The 16,043-nt window shown below is 49.8% G+C and overlaps 1 protein-coding gene across 1 annotated transcript; it reads right to left on the minus strand.

Moving 5' to 3' along the window:
* Positions 1-121: 121 nt before the first annotated feature.
* Positions 122-13,266, minus strand: LOC108937786 (cyclin-Y-like). The gene is made up of 11 exons (XM_018757943.2): positions 12,474-13,266; positions 6,005-6,079; positions 5,768-5,802; positions 5,314-5,337; positions 4,763-4,863; positions 4,513-4,548; positions 4,357-4,414; positions 4,118-4,237; positions 2,526-2,692; positions 1,624-1,786; positions 122-510 (listed from the first exon to the last, which is right to left on the minus strand). The coding sequence occupies exons 1-11, from the start codon at positions 12,625-12,627 to the stop codon at positions 394-396; spliced, it is 1,050 nt and encodes a 349-aa protein (XP_018613459.1). The 5' UTR covers positions 12,628-13,266; the 3' UTR covers positions 122-393.
* Positions 13,267-16,043: the final 2,777 nt, after the last annotated feature.

The following is a 16,043-nucleotide window of genomic DNA, read 5'->3' on the forward strand; positions in this document are numbered from 1 at the left end:
AACATTTGTAAAGAACCAGAGGAGATGAAACCCAAAAAAAGCCTTTTAAATTTTTTTTTTTTTTTTAAAAATCACATCCAGACCCTTTTGTATCAAAACACAGGAGTGAAGTCTGATTGAAAAATCATGTTGAACAGGAGAAAGAGGACACCTGGAGACACGTGTCCTTAGCACGCCCTGGCGGACACTGCAGGCATTTGGCACAGGAGCCGCCAGAAAGGGGCGAGTCGTAGAGCCGCTTTGCGTGTGTCTCGGTCCCACAGCAATCCCGTAGTACTGTAGTTGTGCATTCTTAAGCGACGTGGCACAACCGTACTGTTTTTTTCTGCCGCTCATCCTGCTGTCCTTGGTGTGGCGTACCAAAAAAATCCACTTCCCTTCAGCAGGACCGTTTTACGGTATGATGGCCGGGGCCCATCGCACGACGCTCAGCTGGTCCGCGCTCATGGATCGCTTCTTGGCTGCTTTCCTGCAGTCCCTGTACTTGTCCTCACATAACCTGGAGACTGCCTGGAAGAGACGCAATAAGAGACACAATTACTGAAGAACGAAGGGGGCGCCTTCACCGTTTCCCTGACAATGTGTCATAACGCATAAAAAAATAACACATGCACTCATACAGCATATCCCACATATAACAGGTCCCATACAGCAAAAAAAGAGCAAAGATGAGCCATCAAAGTACAAACCCCTTCTCCATACAGCGGCCTTTTCATTCTGTATGACACATTGTTTCAGATGTTTTGATGTCTCAAACCCAAAATGTTCATGTCAGTCACTGGTGACAGTGTGGCTATTTACTGGCTAAATGTACTGTATTACCCTATTAATTCCCCAAATACAATCACATAAATGATACTTTGTTCATAAATAAGAAACAAAACCTGTAGCTTTATGGGTTACCTCCTTTTTGCCTCGATACCTAATGTTTGCTACCGCAGCTAACCGCAAACCCTCACCGAAACTGTACTATCAGTGTTTAATTATATGAGTCCGCATACAGTGGACGGGGCCACTTCCTTCGCCAGCAGTTGACCCCAGGGTCTCGAATGAGATTCCAACCTTTGACCGCTCCTCCATTCACGGAGCACAGGGCCAGCCGCTGAGAATTGCGATCATTTCTCCGACAGGCAGCCACCGCGACAGCTGAAGCAACATTGTTAGAACCGGAGTCCTGCCCGTTCTGTTATTATCAAGGGTCAAGGGTCGGCGGTCAGGGGTCAAGGGCAGCGAGGCTTCCGGAGGTAAGGCTACAGCTGGGAGCCATATACAGAAACAATGGCGGAATACTGGAAGGCCCTAGGGTAGGCGAGAGAGACCTTTCCATTCCACCTCCATCACTCTTAGCAAGGGCTTCAGTGGCCCTTCCTGATTTCCTCTTCCTACTTATACTTTGTGCATCTGGACTGAACAGCAATGAGAGAACAGGATGGGTGCCCTCAGCAGCCTTCCTCTACTTCAGAAGTCCAATAATAAATAAAATGTGCGCAATGTTTAGAATCCTGTTTCAGTTGCAGCCACTGGTTTGTTTACTGCGTTGCCATGGAAACGGGTAAGAGGGACTGACAGGTGAGAGGTGGATTTTGCCATCAAAAACCAGAAGGGGGCGGCGCGGGGGCTCACCTCCAGTTTCTGGGCCCTGTCCCGACTGAGGGGCTCCAAGGGGCAGCTCAGGTTGTTGGCCTCAGAGAGCGAGCGGAGGTCAAAGTAATACTTGGCGTAAACGCTGGAGGGCACGTTGATGTTGAACTGCAGCAGCTCCAGGAACTGGCGCTCCAGCTCGTTCCTTCGCACGTGGGCCCCAAAATAAATGACAAGAGGGAACAAGTGATCACTGTCAGTCGTAAAAGTGAATTATTATTAATGCATGGGCGGAGTCTGGGTCCTGTTACCGTATCTCGCAGCGATGCCGCAACTGGAAATGCTGCCTGGTGATGTGGTGGAAAAGAAGCACCAAGCAGACTTGGGGGGCCAAACCCCACCCATGGAAACGCAGCGCTCCTAAATTTAACCGCATTCGACACTTTCGGTAAAGTCCTTTTACCGCAGTGAGACAAGTGCTGTGAAATGCACCACCCTCGCACTGCTGGAAGAAGGAGCGTCGAGCCTCCGACGCGTACCCCTCTCCCATACGGGGGGCATCTGACACACGAGCCCCACAAGCCTCCGACTTCCCAGAAAGTACCTGTCCCTCCCTTTCATCTGATCAGCCCACAGAGAGCTGCAGATGCTCCGTCTCACTCAACTGAGAGACAGACAAACCAATAGACAGGAGATGGACAGATCAATAAATAGAGAGACAGAAAGACAGAGATGGATGGACAGATGGACATTCCACTGAACCTGAAGGAAAGTGCACAAGGCTACAGAACACACACACACACACACACTCAAAAGCAGTGACCAAAGACACTGGAATGAATGAATGAATGAATGAATGAATGAATGAAGCAGCATGCAAACAAACTGCAGGACATGGTGAACAGGTAGTTTGGCGATACAGCTGCTTGACTCGTGAGACTCACATGTCCTCCACGGTGATGTCTTTGAGGATCTGGCAGTAGTCTACGTTCCACACGGCCTGGTCGTCCCACACCTTGGAGGCCAGTAGGATAGCGCCCAGCACGATGCGCTTCCAGCTTCCGGGGCAAATGTCGATCTCCGCATAGGTGAGCAGCCGCTCCAGGTACACCTGGGCAACGAGAGCTCGGTGGGGTACGAACAGCCGTTCTTCTCACCGCTCATAAAGAGAGAAAGACTTTTTTTTGTTGAATGTTTATATCTGGGTTCATATTCTCAGTCTCTTTCTCCCTCCCAACACGATGCAGAGAAGGAGTTCAGCTCCAGTTTCTCCATCATGCAGAAAGGACAACATCCGTCCCAGTCACTGTCCCACCCCCAAAAAGCACAACTCTGGAGCGGTGTGGGTGGTAGAACAGTCACCGTGACAATACCCTCAACAGCAGAGACAACCTCATTGTGCCAAGCTCCCTGTCCCACACTGACTCTGTGATACAAAGGGTTGAGTTTCCAAAGAGGCAAACATCACTTCATACATCCAGTTTACCTTCAGGTGCCTCTTTTTTTCCATTTCTGAAAATTTCTCTCTGTTGCACAGCATATGCTACTAGTCTGTGAGCCAACAGATGGCGCTATAGCCCACCTAAACAGAACTGGTGTACAGGGCCACCTTAATTCAACTCACCACCACAGTGTTTACAACTCATGTCTGATGTTTACATGTTTACGGGATGAATCCGTCACAATCTGCACTTAACTGAAGTTTGTGGAGACCACATATTTTTTTATTTTCAGTTATTTTGAATTAGTTTATAGTTTAAGGTTGCTCCAAGTAACAACAAAATTAACACATTTTTATTTATTACAGATTTATTGGACATTTTCAATGATCTAACCTGTGAATAAACAGTGATATCTGAATTTTTTTTATCTTTCTGTGATTTAATGGCAAAAAATTTATTTGCAAAGATGTATTTATTTAAGGGGGCGCGGTGGTGCAGTGGGTTGGACCCGGTCCTGCTCTCCGGTGGGTCTGGGGTTCGAGTCCCCCTTGGGGTGCCTTGCGGCGGACTGGCGTCCCGTCCTGGGTGTGTCCTCTCCCCCTCTGGCCTTCGCCCTGTGTTACTGGGTAGGCTCCGGTTCTCCGCGACCCCATCTGGGACAAGCGGTTCTGAAAGTGTGTGTGTGTGTGTGTGTGTGTGTGTGTGTGTGTGTGTGTGTGTATTTATTTAAAACGCGAGTTATGAGCAGCCCTCTGGTACCAAGTGCTCCTAAGTAGAAGAGCCAGCAGAGCCATTTAAAACACAAGAGGAAACGCTGCCCCCTAGTGGCGGTCGCTGGTGACTCAGTGTTCAGTTGAGTCAAAGAGGAACTAGAGCGCCACCCAGAGGCCAGTGAGTCTTAAAGGGACAGAGCAAGTTGGAGCCCTTTGGTCTTCACGTAAAAGCCCAGTAGTACGCTGGACTCATCCCAGCGTTCCAGGTGGTTTCAAGCTGGTGGATTTCCTCCATGCACATCCATCCACACACACACACACACACACACACACACACACACACACACACACACACACACACACACACACACACACCCTCACCAGGGTGACGATGGCACACTCGGCAGTGAGCTGAGCAGCGCTAAACAGGGTCCGAACAAAGCGGTAGATGTGCTTCTGCTCCGGGTCGTGCTCGTCATAGTCGGGAGGAACCTCCACTTTCTGGGAGTCGAGGAGACGTTACAGTATCATTAACCCGGCGACACACGGAAAACACGCAGACAGACACGGAAGACACGCAAGGGACAACGAAACGTTAACGACAGGATAAGAATGCATACCGACAGGGGGTGCAGTTTCTCATCGAAAATGTCCAGCAGTGTCCTGTCATTGGGGTCCCTGAAAGAGAGACACTCAGTCGGAGGACTCAACCCACACGTTGACCGTTCGCCGGCCTTGAACAAGGAAGGGGCGGGGGGGTAGTTAACCACTCTTACCTGTTCTTTATGTGGTAATATATTGCAAGAGCCACACTGCAAAAGAGAGAAACGTCTTAGTGATGATGTCACAGAGCGACAGGTGAGTGGTTGTGTGCTCTAAACCCGGTTTGAACAGTAGTGAACACGTTCGATCCATGTTACACTTGCACTAATGACCAGAAGAAAAGGTAAAATTCACCCTGGACATGACTGGGTCTCAAGTGGCCCAACGCCCACCACCTCCCCCCTCCCCAGAGCAGGTACTCACCACTTTATGGTGTGTTTCAGGTTGGGCTGACTGACCGTATTGTCATCTAGGAAAATGGTCGAGCAGGAGCTGTGTTTCCGCCGCGCTCGGCCCGTGTGGTGCTGAAACGGCCGGGAGGACGGCGACCAATTTCAGATGCTTCCCATCACCAGTTACTGTTTCTCATTTGCACATGTTAACCCTCCCCTCCAGCCAACAGCACCGTGTTCACACACCAGAGCCAGGAGACGTTAGCATTACACAAGGACTGAGGTCACATACGAGCTTTCAAGTGTGCGCTGGGGTGTGTCGGGAGCTGGATGGGGTGGGATGTGAGGGGGAGGGGGGTTAAAGGTAATATGAGGAACAACATGTAAATGTGATTGTGGATGTAAATGTGAAACCTGGATCTTTTTGGCATGTGATGCATTGCTTATTGGACCCAGTACACACACACACACACACACACACACACACACACACACACACACACACACACCCGTTCAAGAATGTAGCAGGCCACCCCAATGGGGAACACGTCAAGAAGACACATACCACACGAGAGGAGTTACCTTGGTTTCCACAATGTGCGTCAACTTGCAAAGGAAAGGAGATTCAGGCATTAAAACTCATTCCAGGGAAGTCGGTTCAAATTTTAAAGATAGTTTGAAACAAATCAGATCCTCCAGTTCAAGAAAAAAAAAAAAAAACTTCTTCATATTTGTAAATATCCATCCTTAATCATTAACCACATGTCCAAGCCAAGGTCACGGTGGTCCAGAGTCCATCCTGGAAGCATAGGGCATGAGGCAGGGTTCATCCTGGATGGAACATCAACCCATCATAGGGCAATGTCTCTCTCTGTCTCTCTCACACAAGCACACACACACAGGGCAATTTAGAGACACCATTTCACCTGAACCATACGACTGTGGGAGGAAACCAGAGCACATGACTTTAACAGTTGAACAAGTAGACACTGTGTTCGTAGGTGTTTGACAGCACATTATTCCATCTCACACTTACATGATTGGTGAAGAGACTCTTGCGTTTGTCCCTCACTGTGAAGAGGACAGAGGACAGTTTCAGCAAGTGTCAGCAGAGAACAGGCGAGATCCAGCTGTGTCAAGTGTCCACGGGGTTCACAAGCGGACGCGACGCGACGCGACGCGACACTCCTCTGGGAGAACGGCGCGAGAAACTCCCATGATCCTTTGCGGGCGGTCACGAGGACAGAAGGATGCTGGGGAGAACCCCACTCACCATCCGTCTGCGACTTGCTCAGGAAAAGGGTGCTGGCACGCGGGTGGTCCGACGGGTTGTACTCCATGTTCAGGTCTGAGCAGGACAATAACAACAACAAAGTAATTTATTACGAATATGTAATTGTAGATCAAACAGCGGTGTCGAGAGCTGCGCGCAAACACTGCTTACTGCTAAACGTGTACTTCCAGGTGTCTGTTTGCACCCGGGGTTCGACCTCCTGACCTCTTGGAGAAGAGTGTGGATCCAGCCCGTCAGAACACCTCTGAGTCGACAAATTAAAGCAATATATTCAAAGTCTTGGAGCAAATATGTTAAATGATTTCAAATATCAATACCTCTGATTTTTTTTTTTTTATCCCAGTTGCACCAATTTATTCATTTTTCTGACACTTTTCAACAGGGTGACTTGTGCAAAATGTTAGTTTTGTATACTAAGTTGCAGTGATTTACACTTTTTATTATGTCAGTGCAGGGGAAGTATCTTGGTCAAGGGGACTGCCCCAGAAGTAGGACAGCTGGTAGTGTAGTGGTTGGCACTGTTGCCTCTAAATGTAAGGGTTATAGGTTTGATCCCCACCTCTAGCTGTAGTGTCCTTGAGCACAATACTTACCCTAAACTGCCCCAGTTGTATAGAAGGGTAACTAACTGAGACCTTAACATTGTATTTTTTGTTTTGGAGAGAAGCATCAGCTAAAAGAATAAATGTAAGCGGGCATTCAAACCCGGGTCCTTTGATCGCATGTTAACGACTGCAGAAATCTTGCTGAGTTGTCGACTCAGGGGTGCCTGATGGAGGCAGAGGCGCAAAATGCCCAGCAGTTTTCACTTTTTTCACGACGATTCATCAGGAAAGGAAACCAAGAGGAGCTGTTGCTTCTGCTGAGTCGTCCCCCTAGGAGACCAGGAGGGGGCGACGGCTGCTTGTCCAGCTCATCAGCTTCCCCCCAGACGACTGTGTGTGATGAGTGCAATGCATCAGATGCCTGACAGACTGTGTTAGTCGAGGGCTGATTTTAAGCGTGACCTCAATCCCTTCCTGACGCCATGCCAGTTTGGAGCTTTGGTTCCTCAAATCGATCCGATCGGTCAAGAGAAGAGAGAGTTTCACGTGCGACAGTGAAACAGGCCACAAGCTAAAAGTGTTATTTCCACTGTTGTACTCCTGTGCAGCATGGGACTTGAACCTACACCCTTCTGCAATAAAATGCAGCTCTTTTAATGCTGCACCAGAGCTCTGCCAAAAGGTATTGGAGGGAACTGAGCTATGCAACACATGCATCGATGCCACTTCCTGTCCCTGTTTGCACCTCCTTGACCATAACACAGGCCACGTGGTTCTCTTTTTAACTGTTCTCACACACACACACACACACACACACACACACACACACACACACTCACTCCACCCATAACCACCCCCCCTGCTCTGACTGGTCCTCTCTGACCAGACCTGTCATCCTCCTCCTCCCGTTGCTAGGCAACGTGTGCACTAAAAACTCAGCTGACGGGGCAGTAGGCTGCAGGATCATGGGTCTCTTGAGCAGGACCCTACAGACACAACAAGGGGAGCAAAAATAGCACACACACAACCCCAAATAAACATTTCACCAAGAACATACAGGGAAAGGTAGACAGACCTTGGTGTAACGCAGACAGAAACGAAACTGCATGTATGAAATGAATGAACTCAGTCAACTTTCTAGGCCACTCTGGTGAAAAGTGTGTGTGTGTGTGTGTGTGTGTGTGTGTGTGTGTGTGTGACAAATGAATATGAATGAACAGCTGGCTGATGTCGATTCATGAACAAACAGCTGGAAGTTTTAGGAATCAAACAAGTAGCAGATGTACCAGCTTCACGCAGGGTGATGTGTCTGCGCAAATAGATCTGGCAAACACACACACACACACACACACACACACACACACACACACACACACACACACACACACACACACACACACACAGGTTCAGGGTTTGGACCCCACTTCCTACTGTAGTGCCCTCAATGAAGGTACTTACCTTGACCTGATAGGGTAAAAATTACCCTGCTGTATAAATGAGTGAAGTGACATCAGAGAGAAAGGAGTCAGATACATAAATAAATGATGATAATAAACACTAAATGTTCAGTTCACCTCAACTCTTGGAGAGAGATGATTTACATTACATGCATGTATTCATTTATCAGACGCTTTTGTCCAAAGCGACGTACATCCCAGAGAAATACAATATGAGAAACAGAGACACGGTTGCAGATATGAGATTCTTAAGTAAACCGAGTCTGTTTCTTTACGCTTTATGCACTGATGTTCATCACTCGAGTAGCTGCATAAAACTCAAAAACTCAAAAAAAATGGAAAAACTCGAAACACTTCACTTAAAACGGCCGGGAAAACACGGCAAGTAAATTCAAGCTGTTTAAAAAAAAAAAAAAAAAAAAAGGTGCAACGAAGAGAATAATTCCTACATCACGTTCCAGGACAGGAGCAGCCCTGTACCAGGGTACCACCATTTACCAGCCTGTACCAGCCAGCCGTACATGGGCTGAAACACCTCTCCCTTTGTTCAGGAGCTCCAAGTACATCTTGACCACCGGCAGCTGCACATCCCCGCAGAGCCCAATTTTTGGACGCCGCACATTTATTCCTCACACCTTGCCGGGTGCCAAATGGGCTACATTAGTGAAAATGAGGCCAGCGTGCAATACCACGGTACAATAGCACATGAGACCTGCGACAAGCAGCACATGTGCTTGATGTCAGAGCATCACCAGAACAGACCTGGTACCTTTCACATGAGTGTTCTGCATCCCTCATCTGTATAGGCAAGGAGGGTGGGATCGGGAGACAATTAGACTTCTGCTGCACAAGAGAGAGATATTTTACTATATTTACCTTTATTTCTTTAGCTGACACTTCTCTCCAAAGCCACTTACAGTTATTTACCCATTTACACAGCTGGGCCTTTTTTTACTGGTGGGATTTAGGGTAAGTACTTTGCTCAAAGGTACAACAAGTGAAGGTGGGAATCAAACCTGCAACTTTTGGATCCCAAGGCAGCAGCTCAAACCCCTACGCTACCAGCTGTCCCACCTCATAACTGCCATCTTACAATCTCTTACATTTTACACCAGTAAGAACCAAATTAGATATCATCCATTAAGAATAACTGCTTGTGCAGGTCAGGGTCTCAGTGGTGCAGAGCCTATACTGGAAACATAGGGTGTGAGACAGGGTACAGCCTGGACGGGGTACCAGCTCAGACAAATATGGTTTTAATAAACATAAATATCAAATACAGAAAGTCTTCCAGCTGCGCCGCTCCCGCCTTTGGAGGTATCCACCTTTCGAGGAGTTGGGGAGAAGCTCCTCCCACTTCTCCAAATACGATGGCAGGGCACAGGGTGCATTCTTTCCCCTGCTCATTGAGGTGAGGTGAGATGAGGGACAGACCCCCCCCTGGGTGCAGCACCAGCGACAATGGTGCGGGAGGGTGCCGGAGAAGGCGGAGGCATCTCTCCGGGGGGTACGAGGGAGGCGTGAAAGAAAGGCGACGGCTGCGGCAGCGGTGCCCCACTTCGAGCGACTGGAGCCGCGGCTGCCGAAGATCCGGCAGGGAACGGAGATGCCGCGCGCCGGGCGCTTTGTGGGGGAGGGCGGGGGATCCGCGCCGGGAGACAAGTGTGGAGAACAGGAACAGGCAGAGAGAATCGCAGCACAATGGAGAGCAGCGAGACCAAGGAAGACGAGAGCAGCTATAGGCTAATGAGGGACTCATGGGGTCTGAGGGTAGATGGGCAGCTGCAGGGACCCCGGGTCCGAGCCTGCCGGTGGAAGCGATGCGGGATTAGGCAAATTACACCCAGTTAGATCAGACCAGATGCCGCCACCCCCCCGCCCCCCAACACAATCCAAATGTATTCTGGGCTTTTGTCAGACTCACAGAATATGGACTTCATCAGGCTCTTTGGAGCAGAAGCTCTTGGGCGGAGCCTTTCGCTGTCAGACTCTGGTCCTTTTCATTATTAACAGCAAACATTAGCAGTAATCATACCTTTATTACAAATCTCTCTCTCACACACACACACACACACACACACACACACACACACTCTCTCACTAATAACAGGAAAGAAATCAGAAAGCAACCATCCTCTGGAGCTGGGTCCCATCAGCCAGACCCCAGTGACTGCAGCAAACACACAAAGCAAGGGAAACAGAGACCTGCACACAAACTGAGTTCCTGACCTGGTCCAGACCGCGCCAAAGTCTCAGGTCAATGAGGTCGGAACTGCAGAGTCACAGGTGTGTGCAACTGCGTATGTTAATCGCACCCGAGGGGACGGGAGAGGTCCTTCGCTACGGAGGTTCGACTCCAGGGGTCAGCAGAGGGACAGAAACCAAAGATCTCTTCATAGGTTCATCAGAGCACCTCACTCCCCTCTAGCTCAACATGAACTCACAGGACAGGAAAAGCGCCCCCTGCAGAGCCCGAGAGGTGTGACGCCATCCTTCTGACATCCTGAGAGCAGCAGAGCAGACAGACAAGGTGCAGGAAGCTGCAGATATATGTGTACAATTGCAAACTCTACATTAAATCACCTGTTTAGTCACTCAGTCGCTCACTCAGTACCTACAGGAGGTGATCAGTTCCTGGAGCCCAGTGAGAGCGCTGTGCTCCTCCACCTCTGGCCACTTAGCAGTCCCACTCACAAAGTGTCTGAAATCAAAAGTCTGTACTTCCTTGGTTTTAGCCTAGATGTGACAGATTGGCTTCCCTCTGTCCCTCAGAGTTGCTGAATCCCTCCCAGCATTCAAGGAGGGCCTCAAACCTATCTCTTCCAGAGCCACTTCTCTTCTGACAGCTACATGAATGAGTTCAACACCATCTGCTTTGATTATCTATGTTTTTGCTATTTGGATGTCACTTCTATAGGCAGCCACTTGAGGGATGTGAACCAGCAACATGGTGGTATCAGACAGACAAGCTGTGTCTTGACAGACCTGTGCCTAAAGCGCTTTTATTTACTCGGAGCGGTAAAAAGAGACTGATAAATTAAAAAAATCTTAATGTAAATGTTTGCCTAATGGGAGGGGGTGCAGTGGCGCAGTGGGTTGGACCGGGTCAGAGCGGGTCCTGCTCTCGGGTGGGTCTGGGGTTCGAGCCCCGTTTGGGGTGCCTTGCGACGGACTGGCGTCCCGTCCCGTCCTGGGTGTATCCCCTCCCCCTCCAGCCTTATGCCCTGAGTTGCTGGGTTAGGCTCTGGTTCCCTGCGACCCCGTGTGGGATAAGCAGTTCAGAAAGTGTGTGTGTGTGTGTTTGCCTAACTGCAGTCCAGTGTTTACCTGTTGTTATTATATGAGTGTTTATTCCCCAAATGTGGGCTGTTATTTGGAACGCATGAACTGGAATAAAGATACTTCAAAGGTAGCAGCTGGTAGCATCGTGGTCTGAGCTGCTACCTTTGAAGGTCGTTGGTTCGGATCTCACCTACTACAGTTGTGTAGTTTAGTAGAAGGTATGTATGCCAAATTTCTCCAGTAAAATTACCCAACTGAACAAATGGGCAAACACTTGCCATAAGCTTAACACTGTAAGTCACCTGCAGAAAAAAAGTGTCAGATAAATAAGTAAGTAAATAAATAAATGTAAAATATAAGAGAGCAGGGGTGCAGTGGAGCTGTGGGTTTGGCCAGATCCTGCTCTCCGGTGGGTCTGGGGTTCAAGTCCTGCTTGGGGTGCCTTGCGATGGACTGGTGTCCCATCCTGGGTGTGTCCCCTCCCCCTCCAGCCCTACACCCTGTGTTGCTGGGTTAGGCTCTGGCTTGCCTTGACCCTGCTTGGGACAAGTGGATTCAAACTCTGTGTGTGTGTGTGATTTAAAAAAGAGGCTGAACATGTTCAATAAAAACAGGAATGATATTTAAAATCAGGTTCCATCCCTGTTCAATATCAGTACACATATGATATTCTAAAGCAGAGAGACAAAACACTCATGTCCCCACTGTCCACACACCCTGGACTTCATCGGGCATGAGGTCACGCTCAGTCCACTAAGATACTCATACTGTGTGTACACACATCAGCACCACCAGCTCGCATCATCCACGTCTCGTCTTGTCCCGTCCTGTCTCCATATCATCATGGTCATGTCCACTGCCCCCCCCCAACCCCAACCCCACACACACAGGGTGGTACAGGGTGCAAAGGCCTCTTAGTATTAATGCCTCTCTTGCCTTCGTGAACAAATACACACACACATCCGTGGACATGGGACGGACACACACCTTGCAACGACAACGAGACAAAACAACAAGTCGGACTGTTCGGATTTACAACGATTCATCACGATTTACCCCAGTTTAACAGCTGATGGGAGTGAATTAAACAGCCCCGGGGAAGAGGCTGTGTGTAAACACGATGTTTATCCCTCTGTGTGTGTGTGTGTCCGTTACGCGGCTCACCGTCCACGTTCTCGCGGTCGCTGATGTGCTGCAGGTTCCAGCCCGTGTCCTCGCGGCTCAGCGGCTCCGGCTCCGGGTCCGAGTCCAGGCGCGCGTGCGCTTTCCTTCTCAGCTTCGGGCTGGAGGCCACGCAGCAGGACGCCGTGTTGCCCATGTCCGGCTGCGGGACGCCGACCTTCTCCGCACCTGCTTCTCAGCGGCGCCAGCAACCGCCGCCGGTCCCCCGCGCGCCGCCGCCGGCCCTCCTGCCTCTGCGCGAGCGCGAGCAAGCACGGTAAATACCCCTCATTAATTACCATATGAATTAATGAGGCGCGCGTACGAAGGGGCCGAGGAGAGGCCGTCGTCCCCCGCCGCTGCCGCCCACCCGAGCGAAGATGATGATGATGATGATGATGATGATGTCCACGGCGCGGTCACACAAAGGTCTCCATCATCGCAAGATCTCGGAGTCGCAGTCGGACCGTCGTGGCGGCGCATCATCATCGGCGCCATCGCATCGTAACCGCGACGAGGACAATAAAAACCGTGGCACTAACTAATAATGACGCGGGAGCTATCGCGTCTCCATCCTGTCGGATCCCACCGTGCGCGGAGCGCGACGGGGGGTTTAAATCCGCGCAGCGCGAGCTCGGAGCATCACAAAGCCCCGCCCCCTACCGGCCAGACCGCAACAAAGCCCCGCCCCGCCGCTGGCTCTTGGATCGCGGCACTTGGTCGGAGGGTCCTGGAGGCTCATGGGAATTTGCAAACCCCCCTCCGTCTCTGATGCTGTGGGAGGCGCCGCAGGACCATCGGGTACCCGGTCCTCTTCTGCCTGCCGGTCCCTCCCGGTACCTGCAGCACCACGGATGGTCCTCCGTTTTTGGCTTTAAGCCGAACCCGTTCACTGTAGGGGTTGGTCTCCTCTTACAAAAGTGGGTTTTGTGGTCCGGGTTTCGAGGTTGTCCAGGTCGCAGCACTGGGATTTTAATGGCTGCTGTTGGCACACGGTGCGGTCCTGTTGGCCTCATTGTAACACGCGCTGCGGTGGCTGAGGGTGAACGTCAGCTCCTCCGCACCAGGCAGGTTCGTCTCTCCGGTCGGGCGCCTGATGTTTCCCGAGAGGTGCCAGGAGGAATCTCGACACTCGACGGCAGGATCTCCGTATACGACCCCATCCCCACCGATGGTCACGTGGCAGTGACCGCAAGGGCAAGACTGTGGGTACGAGTGGTGGAAAGTAGGTTTCTTGCCACAGTGGTAGGACTCACGCTCCACGACAGGGTGAGGTGCTTACTGATGAAGAAGCCCTTTGGTCGAGATCGAGAGAAGCCACCTGCGGTGATTTGGGTGTCCGGTTACGATGTCCCAGGGAAGCTCTCCATGGGAGGTCTATCATGCATGTCCAACTTGGACAAGTCCCCGGGGCAGACCCAGGACACTCTGGGAATACTAGGGGTCTCGTCCAAGTTGGAATACCCAGGAGGTGCCGTCTGTTCTCTCCTGCTTGGCTGGTTACCACGGTGACCCTCATCTGGTCAAGTGGCCTGAAAAATAATGGATCTTAATGAACTGGACCAGTTTTCCAATTTAAATAATTCCACCGGCTCTTATTGCTAAAACACTTCAAGGCTCCGAGGTCCTTCGGACCATTTAACTTCCACTGAGTTAATGACACGGCGTTACAGAACCGTTCAGTCTTTTTCTTTCAGTTGCCTCCAAATTATTTGCCCATTTTCACAGGGGGTAATTTTTACTGTGTCAGTACATTGCTCGAAGGTACTAAAGCAAGAGGTGGGATTCAACTCTGCAACCTCAGTCTCTAAATTGAGGAACACGAACTACCGCGCCACCTACTGGGTATTACAGGTAGTACCAGTGTTTTGCTCCGTTGGCACATGGTGTAAAATTGGGGTGTGTCCCTGTCAGGCTGAGGTGTTAGAGCTTCGCTAGCGCTGGAAAATGATGGCGAGACTTTTTACAGGAGGTATTGCGCCGCAGCTCCAACACACCCCTAGGGGTATCGCGGACACAATAACAACAGAGGTTTACCCAAAGGTTTGCTGTTTTCGTTTCCTGGAACATTTGGACATTTACACGAAAGCTGTGTTATGAGGACCGGGTTGAGGCACATCTGCAGGGTTCCTCACAGAGGGGGCGTGAGAACATGTACGTCTATAAATGAGGCCCCCCTCTCCGCATCTCACCTTTCTGTTTCCCATTGATCCTACAAAAGGTGCCCCACTTGGCGCCCTCTGCTTCTGGGCTCGGCTCCGGACCTCCGCAACCCTGCACCGGACGAGCGGTTGCTGGTGATGGGTGACGTGTCAGTTAAGGAGTCACTTGACCGCCTCTGAGCGCTGCCACCCTGCTCATCATCCCTACGTCACCCGAATGACGTGCCTCTACGGTAACGATGAGTATCGCCTGTCTTCACTGCCGTGTTCTCTCCCCCACATGGTCACTAACATCTTTACTGTGCCACCTACTGTTCCAGATGCGTTTCAGATCCGCCTTAGTGACAGGGCAGAGGTCAACGGAGCTGCGGTGGAGGATAGAAACGGCATCATTTCTCCCCCATCAGCATCACCCCCATCGACTGACGGAAGTGCTCTCGCATCCATCACCACTGATGCTGATTTAACACCAGCCAAGCAGCACTCAGAGCCAGAAGACAAAACCTCTCATCCCGGAAACAGTTTCCTCTGAATACATCATGTTGAATAGTTTGCTGTTAATGTTTTTGTGAAACTATATAAATTCTCTGTGTGGTGCATATGGATCTGATTAACATGCATCATTTTTTTTTCTCAGGTTTGTTCTTTTATGGAAAAGCAGAAGGGATGGATGGCATCACTAAGGCCTCAATGTGAACCACAGCCTTAAAGATTCACCCCAGTACACTGTGTGCAGTGCAGTCCTACCCAGTCCTTCAAACAAAAATGTTTTCTATGTTACGCATTGGAAATAATGTTTTTCCCCATCTGCTCACAAGTGAAATGCAGCCAGTTTACAGAGATGATTATTATAACCACCTCAAGATTCAACACAGACGGTCTGCTTACTTGGAACATCATGTCTCGACCCCCACAAAACTCTAAAATATCAACAAATTTGGAACTGGAACCTTGTTCTCCCAATTGTCCCAAGAACCCTAAAAAAGTGGCAAGGAGTGACCACGAGGTGGAGACAAACCCCACAGGGGCTACATGCCACAACCAGGGCTGATCTGGATTTTATATGAAAAGAATGAAGGAGGAATATTTGCCCATAAAGAGCTCTTTTCTTTTTTTTTTTTTTTAAAAAAAAAAGGCTCAGATACAAGTAGAATATAAACATCACCTGAAGCAATGATTTTGAACAGCTCATTTTATCACGGAGACTGAACCTGTCAATAAATGTTTTATGCCGAATAAAACGAATATAAAATAGTCATTTTAATCGTGGTATTATAGACATTTAACGTTTTCCGAAGTATCATTTTCTCTTTTTTTTATTTTTTCCCCCACAGTATTCTGCCAAGTTGCCGCTTACGTTGAAATGGGCTGCGTTGCACCAACTCGCCGCTAGAGAGCAGCACCGGGCAGC

This window comes from Scleropages formosus, chromosome 7, assembly GCF_900964775.1.
Source record: "Scleropages formosus chromosome 7, fSclFor1.1, whole genome shotgun sequence".
NCBI lineage: Eukaryota > Metazoa > Chordata > Actinopteri > Osteoglossiformes > Osteoglossidae > Scleropages > Scleropages formosus.

Excerpts from the sequence above, each read along its gene's own strand:
- LOC108937786 (XM_018757943.2), bottom strand. The coding sequence starts at position 12,627 with ATGGGCAACACGGCGTCCTGCTGCGTGGCCTCCAGCCCGAAGCTGAGA. Across the intron at positions 4,415-4,512 it reads TATTACCACATAAAGAACAG|GGACCCCAATGACAGGACAC; the intron begins GTAAGAGTGGTT and ends TCTCTCTTTCAG. Across the intron at positions 4,238-4,356 it reads AGAAACTGCACCCCCTGTCG|AAAGTGGAGGTTCCTCCCGA; the intron begins GTATGCATTCTT and ends CTCGACTCCCAG.